Genomic DNA, 16002 nt, shown 5'->3' with positions numbered 1-16002 from the left:
TGAAAGATTTGGGGGTGAAAAGTGAAAAGCGGAAGATGTTGCTGCTTTTTATCAACTGGTAGCGATGTGTATGGTGAGCAAACAAGGCATCAACATCTCATAAACTCTCATATTTTCACGCACATTTATGGCAACACATTTATCAGCCTTAGTGTCTGTGTTTGCAGGCGTATCGTCTTCAAAAAATTAAATTTACATTTTAATGGGGTTATGAAATGACAAAGTACATGCGTAGGCACTTAAGCTAATGTCCTTGTAACATTTTTAAGATGTCACGTGTGTATGTCGTCTATGTGAAAAAGATGATAATGGTTGTTTTCGTTCGGCTTATTACTTCTTCTTTTTCATTTTTTTTTTCATGCAAATCTCATCGGTCGAAGGAAAGATTTTTTTTCGATTTTTGATGATTGATAACGCAGACTCTAACTACGATTTTTTTATGAATGATTGATAACGCAGACTCTAACTACCTACGATTTTTTATGAATTTTGCTTTCGTCACAGAAGATTCTAGAATCCATGAGACTTTTTTGATGGTTTTGTATTAGTTAGGCCTAAATTAATCAAGTACCTCTTTGACATACCCGATCTCAACTAAAGCATGCATAGAAAACTTTGTTTCGTTCTAAACTTTAAATTTAAGTCATTTCTCGAGATACTAATATCGGGTGATAATCTCATATTGTATGAAAAAACCTTCTTAAAAATGCAGTATTTTATAGAATTGTCATTGGAAAGAAAACTAAATTTCTGACAAAATAAAATCAATTAATTTTCGAAGGCTTTCATACATATAATTTAAGGGTCAAAATGAAAACACATGAATGTGTTGAAAATAATTTCATCTTGACAGAAATTTTGTCTTCTTTTTGACGAAATAGGTATAAAACTCTAGATGACCTTGGGATGACCTTAAAAATTCCTTAGAATCTGTTAACCTTGAAACTTAACGGTATAATTTTTTTTCATGACCTGGGTGCCAAGTGGATATTTTGAACACAGTATACGAAATTTGTTTTCTTAACAAATTCTAAAAAAAAGTTCGTAAAGAAAAATTTGGTAAGAAAATAACATTGTTTGTTTGGATCCAAAGTCATTTCAGTGCAGTTTGTGTCGAATCACGTTCTAATTTGATTCCACACAAACTACGTTTCAACTGAAATTTGAAATTTATTTCGTTCATTTTTAGATTTTTTTAGCGTCCTGGAAGTCCTGCTGGTGGTGAAACAGGAAGATCGCCAGTTGGAAGTTTGTCAGTTGGAAGACCTCCTGGAACTGGCACTGGAAGATTAGGAAGTTGAGCAGTTGCAGTAGCAACAAATGCCAAGATTGTTGCAAGAAATGCGAAAAATCCAAAGTACTTCATTGTTCTTGTTGTTTCAAACGAAAATTTGTAACTGAAGACTTTGGCTGACTCGAAGCTTTTTATATCAAAAATTTAAAGAGTTATCACTTGGCACAAGAAGCACGAAATCACGTTCACGGAATCATGACTTTAAATAACATGAGTAAGTAATAAAACCGTTTGATAAGCATTTTTTTATGGTAAATTCTAGGAGAGAACAAGAAAAAGTTTTATGAGAAAAAAAAATTGATAAACTAATGATTTTTCCATTACTTTTATGTCTTGCATGCATTTTCCCTGCCAAGAATCAAAAAGCTTTTAAATAATTCATTTGAGCATAAAAAACAACAACAACAACGTCATGATAAGAGAATTCTCTTTATAAATACGTTTATTATTCAAAAAATAATAGTTGAAAACTTTTGAAATCTAATTTATCACACACTCCAACACATTTATCTGAAGTTATCTCGTACGCGTACGTCTTGGTCTGACGTATATTCCTTTTCTAATATTCAACAATAATAATAAATAATAGCAAAATATGAGCCTACCAATAAAAACTTTTACTACGAAAACTATTTTACCGAAAGTTTTAATAGACAATTTAGAGTGTATGGAGCTCATATTCCATTTATCTTTGTTTTTACCAGCATCGCCCTACGGATCGAAAAGGTACGAAGTTGGACAACAAAGGCATCCACTTAAGCATCTTTGGATTTGACCATCTTCAGCCTCAAAAAATTATTCCTACAGGAAATGAGTTGTGGTTCACGATTAGATGAGAAAAAATTTTCGGTTTATTCAAGTCGCTTGAGGAGATCTGCGTTAATGGCATTGTAACTCAAATTGGGGCTCAAATCTATCAATTCTTCTTTTGTTCTGCGGCTTCTAGAGAAAGACGATCGTGATAAAATAATAGACTCATTTCACACTTAAAAGTAAAGTTATCCACAGAAAATCCTACTGTGGATATATTGTTTAGCCAACTGAGAGACTATCACAATCGTCGAAACATCACATTGCGACTGTGGAAAAAATACTATCCATGCTATTTTTTTTAATCCTGTTTTCTTAAATTTAATTTAAGCTTTATTGAACAGTTGCAATTAAAAACTTTCTTTATGTTATTTTCTCTCATTACTAAAATGTATATCTGTATATTCCTTTAAAGACCTAGATCACAATATACTTTTTGGATACAAGAAGATTGACTCCCTTTCAATGATCACAAAATTCTTAAAAGCCAACAATATGATAGCTCAAAATCGTTCCTCAAAATTTTTAGACCAAATATACTACAAACAATTGGTTTGACTGATTTATTTTGAATTGATTCAAAGTCAAAAGATCTCCCTTTTAGAGGTTAATTTAAACCCCTAAAATGTAGATTTAATCATCTTTTGGAATTTTTCCGGTTGGGTCAGCATATTGGATCTGCAATGATCAACTCTAAAGGAATAAATAAACCTTTTGAGGGATTTAAATAAACTAAGACAGAAACAGAATATAAAGGCATAAAATAGCCAATTTCACGTAGAGTTAATTTAACCTCCAAAGCAGTAAATCTGACACTTTTTCAATCTATAGGGCATACCTACCTAAACGCAGCACAGAATAAGTCATTTTTTGTCTGACAAATCGCACATAAGCTTTTCTCCGAACTGCTCCCGAATGAAAAAGTTGCTCCTTGCAGTGTTAATTGATGAAGGTGCATTATTTATAAATCAACATATTTTCAGGAATGAGAAAAAAATAACGTATGTACCTGCAAAATATGGGTCAGTGGTAGTAAAAGTTATAAGAGGGTAATAATTTGTTTGGCTTATTCGTGAATTTACATAAAGGTTTATTTTTGATAGAACTTTAGTTTACAAGACTGTAGTTTAAACACAATGCTTTTCACATTCACCTTTAGTTTTGTGAAGCGGCTCATTTGGACAAGCGGGGTATTCGACTTCAGTGCATTCTTTTTTCCAAAACTGTTTCACCCAATATTTCGTAGGAACCTTTTCCGAACGTCTACATTCGTTGTAGAACCCGGTGTATTCCTTACAAGCTGTGAATTGAAAGATTTGTTGATTTTTATTTTCAAAAGTGGAAAGGGAAAACTTACGAGCATGTTTTTCTTTGTTACGATTATATATACGGGCTTGAATATTAAAAACGAAGAAAATTAGTAGAATTACAAGAGTCACCGTCACAAACTTCATCTTGAAATGATCTGAAAATAGCTTTGAGCAAGAGTTTTTATATAAAATTCGAAAAAAAAACGACTTACCAGACTTTGAGTACTTATGAGTAATTCTACAGTATTTTCTCTCGTTGCTCCAATCTGTAAATATTGATTTTTATATTTTTCGCCATTTAATACGTAACTCATTCCAAATTGTCTAAGTTACTCGGGAGTAAATATTATTATACACAAAATTAACTCCATTTCCCAGTTGACTCATCAAAACTTTCACACATCGTCACACCAATTTTGCTTCGTTTTCGCATGCAACGACGACGATTCCTTTCAAAAGGATAACAAACAATCTTATTTTATGCTCGAGATTTCAAGGGATTTGAAAAAACTTTCACATTATAATGAAATTAGTAAAATATGATTGCAGCTCGTCACAGAAGCGCAAGTTTTAACGCAAAAAGAAAAAAGTTTTACTATGCTCTAGCGACTATATAATTTTGAGCATTTAGGAATTCTCGACCACCATTGAAACGTCGACGTGAAACTGACATGAATGCAATTTTCGCACACAAAAGACCGCCGCCATACATTTCCTCTAATCTCCGAAAATTGAATTTCAAATGAAGATCAAACCATAGAAACGTCTAATTGTGCGACAAAACTTCGTTTGACATGGATTTGCCTACACGAAATTTCCATAATTGTTTTAATAGCATTATAATTACTGCACATCATGATTCTGTCATTGAATGCGCTCCGTGACAGATAAGCCGCCCACATTTCAATTTTCAAGCTGATTACAAAAGCTCAGTTAATAATAAAATATTTATCGGTTTAATTGAGTTGAATGGCTAAATGAGGATTTGTCTGACAAACTTTGCTGTTTTTAAGCAATTAATTTAATTGCTGACAACAAAAAAAAACTCTGACATCAGGAGTTAGATAAAGTTTCAAACATAACATTCTCAATCACTTGTACATTTTATATTTGCAATAAATCACTTTTCACAAGCCCAGTTGTAAATGAAATTTACTCGTTAAAGCAACTTGATGTGAAAGTTGATATTTTAACAAAAACATTGTTATGCTTATAGGAAAAGTTAATTCTAGCTGGCAGAAAATTGAATCAACTGTATGTTTTTCAGTCGAAAGTCATTTGTTTTTAATTAAAATTTTCATCAATTGTTCCCAAAATGATTGAAAATGGTCCAAAATGATGCATTTCACTTTTATGTTGCGCCCATTTTAGATGAGCAGCAAGCGAAACAATAATGTCGAATTTTCATTTATTTAATGGATTTTTGCAATATAACATAGGTATATGATGTGACCGCAAATGATATTTTAAACTCGGTTCAATGTTAATAAAAAATTGAATCCTAACGTATTTTGGCAAAATTGGTTAAATTACCTTTACGCTGGATTAAAAATGTTCAAATAGAAAAAATATGAAAAAAAAAAATTTTTTAAATTTGTGAAAATTTTTATCAAATTTTTGTGAAAATAATTTTTAGTAAAATGAAATAAGTTATATTACAAAATTGTGGTAAAATTTAAATTTTTATAAGCAAATATCCTTAAAATTGGACTTTTCATAGATCTCATTGAGAAAAATTTTGAAAAATTCCTGTTGAATATAAATTTGCAACCTTCCGTTCTAATGCCGAATCCGTTTTGATTAAACATTTTGAATTGCCTTCGTTTAATAAAATTTTTCACCGCATTTCAATGTGCCGTTTTGATTTTCTGAAAATTGGCAGGCTTTTCTGAAGCAATGTCAAGTTGTTGGGCATATTTTTTTAACGAAAAATGATCTACTCGAGACAACGAATAATTCCAGTGAAAAAATTGTTTTTCAAAAAATTTTGATTTTCGATCAAAAATTCCAAAATTTTCTGTTGCCTAAATCGAAGTTGAAGTGAAATTTTTTGAAAAAAAAAAAAATTTACTAGAATTTTTCGTTGTCTCGAGTAGATTATTTTTCGCCAAAAAACATATGCCCGCAAACTTACCATTGCTTCAGAAAAGCCAAAAATATCAATTTTCACGTCTCGCATCGAGACGAAGATTTTTTACTGTGTAAGGCAACTGAGAAAAATTCAAACATTCCAACCTAATCAAAGAAAACAAAAGTTTCCTTCGAAATTAAATGCATGAAAAGAGTTGATAAATTTTTTTCTTGAAAGCCCCCAGTGGGACAAAATTACCTTTTTTAAGGCCCTGGGGTCTTGAAAATAAGGCCCTCAAACTTTTACATGGAGAAATTCCGAAATTTTTATTTTATTTTTGGAAAAAAATTTTTTTTTTTATTTTTTTTATTTTTTCAAAAAAATAAAAATTTCGGAATTTCTCCATGTAAAAATTTGAGGGCCTTATTTTCAAGACCCCAGGGCCTTAAAAGAAGGTTATTTCGTCCCACTGGGCCCAAAATTTCAATGTCTACCGAAATTTCAAGGGGATAAAACAAAATTGAATTCCAGAATATTTTTGATATCGACCTTAGTCCTCAGTTCAATTTCAATCAAATGTGTCCAATTTCCAAATGACAAATATTTAACAAAATACCTCCGAACACTTGTCGTACTGTTAATAAATATTAATCAGCATCATCATGAATCCCAACGATGGTATATTTAATTGAAGCCACAATCACGCCAAAATATTTCGCAATTCAGTCAGCAGAAATAAATGGTTCAACGATTCTATTTATTAAATTTTATCATATCAATATCCCAATATTTTGAGCGTCATATTTTGCGGATACATTTTTGGTGATTTGCTGTGATTTTTAATATTAAATTCCTTTTTTGCCCGTATATTAACTGCAAAGTTTAGCAAATATCAATCAAAGTACGGAACGCATTCAAGTAAGTTTTATTTTTCAGCCAAATAGCCTGAAAGCATGGTCGTGACTTTTTGCCACCCCAAAAAACAGACATTTTTCACACCTAAGCCACATAAATTACACCAATCTCTCTAGTTATAGCCTGGAGGAATGTAGAACGGTATAGTAGCTTATCTGTGATCTAAATCTGTCCTGTTGTCCTCTAATTTTCTCTCTCCTTCCGATACTTTTCTTTCGAGTGTTTGCCATACACAAACTTTTATTACAACAGCTTTTCCAATATAATGGCCATGATTGAAATATCTGATAAAAATCAATAATCAATTTCCTCTGATTGTGATTATTTTTTTATTTATTATTTTATGGCTTGGATTTTTTTTTCGATTGTTTTTCGGGGGGTGACAATTTCGGACATTGCCTCGAAATAATTTATTCGTTCACGAGAGCAAAGGTCAGACACGACGGAATTTCATTTGAATTTTCCCGCATATATATTCATTGTCATTCATGGCGGGATATCGATCGACTCTTGCTTTTCAAAACTATTCACACTTCTTAAAAATCACTTGATCACGTTCGTGCACTTCATTGCAACACTGTTGAAAATTATTGCACTTGCATTATAACATTGATATATTTCCATGAATATTTTATGGTACGGCTATAAAGAAATGGCACCAAAAATATATATTTCCAACACGTATGATAAATAATTCAGAATGCATTTCACACATGAACGACGTATTTATCCGAAGATTTTTCAGCAGAAATTTATATCTATTTCGCTTCGGCGGAGATGAAATTGAGACGTACAACTTTTTTTGCGATATAGATTTTTAATTTGCACCGATATTTTTGCACGTTCAGACTTTTTGTTCCATTCTTTCTCTTTGTTTTTGTTATGCGCTTTTCGGGAAAACACGTTTTGAATTCTTGCCAAGGTACGAGAGTCAGTGACGAATTTATTCAAAGTCTCATAAGGTCTTTAGAATCGAATTTGTAGAACAAAATTCTTCAAAATGGGACCTTTAAAATGTTTCAAGATTACCCAGTGGGACAATGAGGCCTTTTTAAGGCCCTTGGGGCTTAAAAATTAAACTTTTCAACTTTTCATGAGAATTTTTTCAAAATTTTTATGATTTTCTGATAAAATCAAAAGATTTTTCTCAAAAACATAAAAATTTTGAAATTTTTCATATGAAAAGTTGAAGGGTAATTTTTAAGGCCTTAGAGGAAAAGAGGCATAAAAAAGGCCTCATTGCCCCACTGGGTAAATTTGAAACATTTTGTTTACAAATTTTGAAGTAAATCCAAACCAAGCAAATATTTATTGAATAAAAAGTAAGAAATCCACCACTGACGAAAGACTTCGTCAATAAATGCAAGAATTTCTTGCTCGTAAGGTAACAAGAACGAAACGAAGCACTTGCTTAATGAAATAAATAAAATGAAGAAAAAAGAGTAAAAGATAAAGTTTTAATTAGGCTTGTAATTAGCTTTTATCTTGAAAGTCTCATGAACAGAAGAAGAAGAAAAAATTGTGCAGCAGTTTCCTGTACAGAAGTTATGCATCGCTCATTTGAAAAAATGAAAAATTTTCATAAAATCACAATTAGTCATATTATTTACTCTTTAATAATTTTATTAAGTAAAAAATTTCATTATTAAATTCAGATGCACCATAACTCGTCCACATGGAACGACAGACAGTGATTTTTGCATCGGGGGCACTCAGGCATTTAATTTTAATTTAAAAGTTAAGGACATTCCCAACTTCATAATAATAATCATCAAAACGATAATAATGATAATATCACTAAAGAGAGACGAAAATTACTGACTGCATCGTCGTCATTGTGCAAAAACTGATTTGTAAGCAGATTTTCTTCGTCTTGTCCATGGGCTGCACTCATTTCCACTTTCGATGTCTCACTTTCTCCCTTGTGGAAAAATAAGACGTTGGAAAATGAGACATACAGAAAAAAGAAGAAAAAAAGCCAAAAGTATGGTTTAAGGGAATTTTAAAATTAATTTTATGCCCCATTGTATTCACTTGTGTGACATCTTTAATTTTATTATGTGTCTGCAACATAATGAGAATTTCTGACTGTTTTGTGTGTGTGTCTAGTTCATGTATGTTGTGGGTGGGTGGTGTTGGAAACTTCTTGTTAAATTTATTAAATAGTTAGAATATGTCGAAAAATTTCTTGGCACTGTAGGGAATTGGTGTCTCGAATGGAAAATTAATTTTTTTTTCATACAAAAAATTAAATAAAATAATTAATAAAAATTAATTTAAATTTAATAAATTATTAAATAGGAAAATTTATGAATCAAATAATTAAATATTTAATAAAAATTAAAAAATAAAATAAAAAAAAACAGAATTTATTTCAATTTCTGCTTAAATATTTTGTTTTTAATAAAATTCTTAGTCTAACTTCAAAAATCTAAAAAATAAAAAAAATATTTATTGCACATTTTTGATAAAAAAAATTAAAATTAAGATCCAAATTTTCGATAAATCGAGTTAAAATTAAAATTTTTATTCCTTTTTCACATAAAATATTTTAAAAATTTGGTATTCAAGATATTATCTCAATGTAAGGCCTTCGAAAATTTTTCTTATAAAATTATATAAAAAAAAAAAAATAAAATTATATTATTGCCGTATTTTTGCTTAATTTAGTAAAATTATTTTTAATTTTTTTTTTTATTCATTTTGTGATATTGCTTGACTTTTTAAAATATATTTCTTGACCTTTAATTTTTTTTTCAAAATAAAAAAAAATAAAATACAATAAAAGACTAAATATTTTTTTCTCAAATATTTTTAAACTTTTGTAACTGATACTTTGCCCATATCTTTTAAATTTTTAAAGCAACGATATAAAATTATTTTCCGAGTTTGGTAGCCTTAACAAATAAAGAGAAGCAAAGAGGGTGTAAATTCAAACATTTTATCATGAATTTACTGGAACACAGTCGTTAGGGAAAGAAACCAAAGAGAAAATAGTTGAAAGATTTTTTGAGAATTGCATAAGATTTTTATTTTCAAATTTTTTTATGCAAAGAAAAACAAAGTTATAAGGAAAACTGCAAAGGTTTTAATTACAAAGAAGCAGCAAAAAATTATTTCTAGATTTTTTTTTCAATTGCGCTCAGCTGTTACATCATTAGCATCACCGTGAATAAATAAAAAGTGCAAGCAAAAAATTATTTCTTTTTATTTTTTCAAGTGTTTGACTTATGGTAAAACTGTAGGTGGGTAGGTACGACAAAGTTCTGTTCATCAAGACTGTTAATTCAGTGTTGCGACCAGATTTTTTCTTAAGAAAAAATATTGTGACAAGTGGAGGTGTTTGAAAAAAAAGAGTGGCAACAGAATATAATGAGACGCCTTGTTAAAGAAAAACTTGTCGCGAACGACAACGTTGACGGTGTCATTAAAATGTTTCAAATAACCACCAAACAAATTGCCTTTGGTATCGTATTTCCTGATAATATTGCTCAAAAATTTATTCTACAAATTGAATTATTCATTATTTATTTATAAGAGGTGATATTTTCAACACTTTTCAAATATTGAACGACACACATGAATTTATAACAGGCGAAAACATTGAATTTAATATTTTTCCGGAATTTCATATTTAATACACGAAAACCACAAATTTAAGTATTTATTTGGCAAAAAAGCGAGTATCAGAGCATGAGCAAATCAAATACGACACAATGCAATAAACTATGCAAACATATGTCTGATCCTATTTCAAATACAAGGTACTTTATTTATTTGATAATTTCTCTCGAAAATGTAGATGTGCTGCCGGTTTGTATGTGAAGTTGTACGAGTGTCAGTGAGTTTGTATATTTTATTTAAATACTTTTGTGTGTTGCGTTCATTGCATGTGTGTGCACAATAAGAAACATTTTGGATCACATGTTTCTTTTAGTGTGTGAAATATTGGTGAGAAGTGAATTAGAGTGTGGTGACGACAGGGCTAAAAATAGTTAAAAGCTAATAAAATTTGAAAAATTTTTGAAAAAAAAAATTTTTAAGCTTCATTTAGAGAAAAAAGTTCTACTTTACGAGTTCTGTTGAAAATTTATGTAAAAAATTTTTTTGATAATTTTATGAAATTTTCTTTTAGATTTTGAGCTGTTATTTTTTTGGAACTAAAAAAAAGCAAAATAAAAAATTAATTTATTAAAAATTATTAAAAATTTGTTACTTTTTAAAAAATGATTAAAAATTGTTACATGTTAAATTCAAAAAAAAAAAAAAAAAAATAGTGAAAAAAAAAAATTAAAAATTTTTTAGTAAAAAAAATAATCAATTAAATTAATAATAATTAATTAATTAAGTTTATATTACATAGTCAAAAAAAAAAAATTTGTTGACCTGTAATTTTTTTTTACTTAAAATTAAATTTTATTTTATACCTTTATTTTGTTTTTTTAAATTAAAAAAAAAATTTACAAAAATATTTTTAGATAAATAAAAAAAGTACCATTTTTTGCCTCTTTTGATATTCTGAGTTAATAATTTTCAAATATAACATAATTTGAAATTTATTTTGATCGGTCATGCCAAAAATTCAACGTCAATCGTTCATTCAATAAAATTCTGGAAAATTTCTTCTTCTGGAATTAAAATCCAATTCTTGCATCAAATGCTTACTGCTAAAGACTCCGATGAACAAAACATGTGAATAAACTGTTGTTTTATGAATGAATGAATATTTTACTACAAAATTCTATTGTACAAAATTTATATTTCTTCATTCGCATACACACAAGATATTTCGAAGAGACCCACACAAACACAGACATTCGAAGCTCAAATTTTAAACGATATCCGAAGAAACGATAAAATTTTTGAAATGTCTGTGTTGTGTGTCGAAAAATAAAAAAGGAATATTTAGTTTATGTTTGAACAGAACAGACACAACATTTGTGCTTCTCCGGTTTCTTCGATTCGAGAACGTCTACTTCATCTATCTACTTTTGTGCCGTTTAAATACTGTTTTAAAACCAAAATCAAATAAACATCCAGACTTTATTTATAACAATATCGGAAATACGGAGCAAACTAATAAACAAACATGCATCCAATAAGATGGAATAAACGACGACTTCTATCGGTAGCTTTGAGTGGCATCGTATTTTATCTGATACTCTCGGCAAAATACAATAAATTTCAAGCGGAAACTGTGATAAAGAATCACAAACCGGAGGACGTGTGGAATTTTGTAGCGGATTTCAGTAAAATGAAGTTGCTTAATCCAACGATGTGAGATTTTTTTTTTTTAAATTTTTTTTTTCAAATTTTTTGTCCCGCTATTTTTAAGAGTGATCAAATAAGGGTTTGATAGATTTTTTCATTTAAAATTAAATGAAAGCTTTTTGGTGAATTTATTTTCCCTGTGGGCGAAAAACGGGTCAAATTGACCCCTTAAGTGAATTTTCTGACCCCTAAGTGATCAGTTTGTTTTGTTAAGGGCTGAATATGATCCTTTCTTTAGAGATCAACCTGATTCCATTTCGTGGCCTGCAGACCTACCCTATGGGTGCAAAACGGGTCAGATTGATCCCTTAAGGGATTAGGTTGACCCCTTAGGAGTCAATTTGATCCCTTAATAGAATTTTTGATCCCTCAAGGGATCAATTTCGTTTCATTAAGGGTTCAATCTGATCCCTTTTCGAGTCGGTCATCGACAGACCCAAAAAATTGGATCTTTCAAGAGATCATTATGAACCCTTAAGAGGTCAAATTGATGCCTTCAAGAGGTCAGTTTAATCACTCCAGGAGGTCAATTTGATCTCTTAAGGGTTCATAATGATCTCTTGGAAAATCAATTTTTTTGGGTCTGTAGATGACCGACTCGAAAGGGGATCAGGTTGATTCCTTAAAAGAACAAATTGATCTCTTAAGGGGTCAAAAAATTCACTTGATGGGTCAATTTGACCTCCCAAGGGGTTAACTTGGTCCCTAAAAAGATCAATTTGACCCGTTTTTCGCCAACAGGGTTGCTCTTGACTTTTTAATCGGGAGTTTGAAATAAATTTCCATTGGCTCAAAACTCAATAAAAATTTAATTTTTAAAATATTTTTAGTGAAGAATTCCGAATTCTCAAGGACCATGGAAACTTTAATCACTGGAAATATGAAGTCGAGTATATCGAACGTCTCTCTCACTGGCCATATTGGAAAAATGCCAACATGGGCTATTTTTCTGTGTACAAACTGCCACAAGAGCAAGGAGGTGAATATGTCGTTGATTCCACTCATAAAACGTGTTTCTTTGCCGGACTTTATTGTCGTAAGTCCAACAAACATTTTTCATACAAAAAATTTCTATTAAAAACTTGATTTTTTTTTTATTCGCTACAGTTAAAGCTAATGGTCAATTTAAGTTTTCTAATACACATTCGCTGAAAGACACGCAGGTAGTTGAGACGGTGCAATATCAGTGTCCTCCATTTATTGGTAGCCTTTGTCGTCGCGAAGTAGAATTCCAACGGAAGGCCATCATGGACAACCTTAAACTGCATTTTGAACGTAAATGAATAAACTTAAAATTATGAAGATTTTTGTGCTTTAATGTTAAGCGGATGGTGTTGGTTCTGGAGACGGTGGCATGGGTGTCGATGTACTAGTTGTTGTTGGACTTGGTTCTATCGAAGTATCTTTCGTTGAACATGTGGTACTTGAACTAGTTGTCGTTGAACTTTCAGTAGTTGTACTAGTTGTCGTTGTACTTTCTGTGGTCGTGCTAGTTGTGGTTGAGCTTTGAGTGGTTGAAGTTGGACCATGCCAATGATGTCTACTTCCAACATCATTTCCGTTTCCCAATTGCGAAACTCCTTCTTCGAACACATCATCGGGCAATTCTATATCTGAGAAAGAAAATCTTGGTCGAGCAACTACGAAGCTCACTAAAACTGCGATAAAAACTAGAACGAATTTCATTTTCTTTCGCTGTGAGATGAAAATTAAAACTGAAAAAATTTTTTTTCATGAAACGGTTTTTATAAGTGAATTTAATTACATGACCTGATTATGTGACTTTTTATATAAAACAAAAAAAAAAGATTCTACGGAGAAAGTCTCGTGTTTGTCAAAACAGACAACGTTCCATTACAAAACATTTTCTGTGATGATGCAATGTGATAGACGACTTTCTGTTACGGCACGTCTTTTAAACAAAAATTAATTGCCTTTCTTTTCTTCGAAGAAGTCCATTGAAAGTTTCGCAACAATTTCAATTAATGCTTTTTAGCATAAATTTATCAATTACCAACTGCAATTTTCCTCTAAGGCATCATCGACCATTCTTGTGTCGAAGAATAAGTTATAATTGAAGTAAATGACGAGAAAATTTTCCAGGGAATGATTTTTCTTTATTACAAGGGGATGTATGATCACTTTTTCTCTAAGCAAAAAGCCTTGGAACAATATTATTTTTTTATATTTATTTATGGAATGAAAAATATTTAACGATAATTTATGTTCTTAAATATTATTAAAAAATACCTAATTTAATTAATTTAAAAATTTAATAAAAAATTATTTAAATTAAAAAAAAAAAAAATTAAAATTAATTCTCGAACTCAATTTTTTTATTTTTTAATTTATTTTTCAATGAGAAAATTAAATATTCAATAATTTTTAAATTTAAATTATTTTTTTTTATTAAGGTATTCATGGTATATGAAAAAATTTTAATTTTTCAATTGCATTAAAAAATGATTTAAATTAAAAAAAAAAAATAAATTAATTCACAAACTCGATTTTTATTATTTTTTAATTAATTTTTTATTGAGAAAATTTAATATTTAATAATTTTTTAATTATAATTAATTTTTTTTTATTTAAATAATTTTCAATTTTCAATTGCATTAAAAAATGATTAAAATTTAAAAAAATTTAAATTAATTCACAAATTCGTTTTTTTATTTTTTAATTTATTTTACATTGAAAAAATTAAATATTCAATAATATGTAAATTTAAATTAATTTTTTTATTAAGGTATTGTATGAAAAAATTTTAAAAAATAATTTATAATTGCATTAAAAATGATTTAAATTTAAAAAAAAAATTATTTCACAAACTTGATTTTTTATTTTAATTTTTTAATTTATTTTTTATTGAGAAAATTTAATAATTTTTTGATTCAAATTAATTTTTTTTATTAAGGTATTTTTTATATGAAAAAAATTTTAAAAATAAATTTAAATTTTTAATTTGAATTACATTTTGACATTTAAGAATTTTTTTTTCAATAAAACACCTTATATTTTTTTTTCGAATAATTATTCAAGAATTTATGTTATCGTACAATTTTTCCAAGGCTTTCTAAGCAATTTTCACACTACAAAGATCATTACAATTAGCTTCTTGCTTCAAAAGACCTGGGAAAAAATTCTATGTAAATTTATGCAATATTGAATGACAACTTTTTATGAAAAAAAAACTTTTTTATTGTTTAAAACTTTTTCTTTCACGTCTGACTAGGCACGATCGTAATTATTATTTAAACAAAGCATGTTCTTTGGACGATAATAAACAAATAAGGCTTGCTTGGAGTATTAAGAATTTTTAATTGCAATTTAATTACTTGAACTGGAGAAAATGGATGAAAAATCACAAAATAATTGGACCAAAGTACGTGAAAGAAATTTTTTTCACTTACTCCTCATTTTCCATTAAAATCTTGTAAATTAAAGAATAAAAACATTAAATAAGTAATAATCACTGGATTACGAAACAAATTGCGTGTTTATGTAGCTGGAAATAATGTTGAGTAATTAAAAATTATTATTTTTCTTTTTTTTTCTGTATCAATCTTTCCGTCGCAGAATATTTCTTTCAATCCGACCAAGTTTGAGAGAAATGAAAGAGGACACACATAAATTCCACGTGACATCCTGAATTTATGGGTAAAAATGTCTGTCAATGTCAAAATAACAAACAGCAGCGATAAATTTTCATATATTCCGTTTTTTTATATGGGAGGAAATTTCACGTAAAAAAAATGATACTCAGTTACAGGACAATATTTCATCTATCGATTTGATGCAAATGATGATAAATTTTTGTTATTTAGATCATTCACATGTCACATGTCAAAAGTGGCATGGAAAGGTCGTTTAACGTCGGAAATGTAAGTTTATATCTAAAATAAAGCTATAGAGCGAATATTCTCCTTAATTAAAAAAGATTTTTTAAATGTTATGCAAATCGTTTGTTATATTCCGTATGCGTGTGTTTTTTTTTGCTCATTTTGTACCAGGAAACAACACTTGCAACTTAATTTCCATGCAATTTTTTCGCAAGCTTGTTTTGTTGTGTGTTTTTGAAAAACTCTCACACTCACTGCAAATAATCAACTCCTCCGACTCGGTGTACAAACAGATAAAAATTACACTGAAAAATGCTAGTCATGCCCTGAATAGTAAATTTAATTATGTAAATATTCGTTCATTTATTGTGCCAGTCCGAAAAAAAAATATAATTTTTTTTTCTCTCATTTTTCCTCGGGCTGCCTCGAGAAGAAAAGAGAGCAGCCGAAAATTATTATACACGAAACTATCATCATAATTACAAAAGATAA

General features: G+C 29.3%; 1 protein-coding gene across 1 annotated transcript; it reads left to right on the top strand.

Moving 5' to 3' along the window:
• The first annotated feature begins 11266 nt into the window (after window positions 1–11266).
• On the top strand, window positions 11267–12954 carry LOC134827166 (uncharacterized). Its single transcript, XM_063839736.1, has 3 exons — window positions 11267–11677; window positions 12502–12707; window positions 12779–12954. The coding sequence occupies exons 1-3, from the start codon at window positions 11490–11492 to the stop codon at window positions 12952–12954; spliced, it is 570 nt and encodes a 189-aa protein (XP_063695806.1). The 5' UTR covers window positions 11267–11489.
• The last annotated feature ends 3048 nt before the right edge of the window (window positions 12955–16002 follow it).

The sequence above is a fragment of the Culicoides brevitarsis genome, chromosome 1 (genome assembly GCF_036172545.1).
Source record: "Culicoides brevitarsis isolate CSIRO-B50_1 chromosome 1, AGI_CSIRO_Cbre_v1, whole genome shotgun sequence".
Classification (NCBI taxonomy): Eukaryota; Metazoa; Arthropoda; class Insecta; order Diptera; family Ceratopogonidae; genus Culicoides; species Culicoides brevitarsis.
This window is presented reverse-complemented; position numbering and strand designations above follow the sequence as displayed.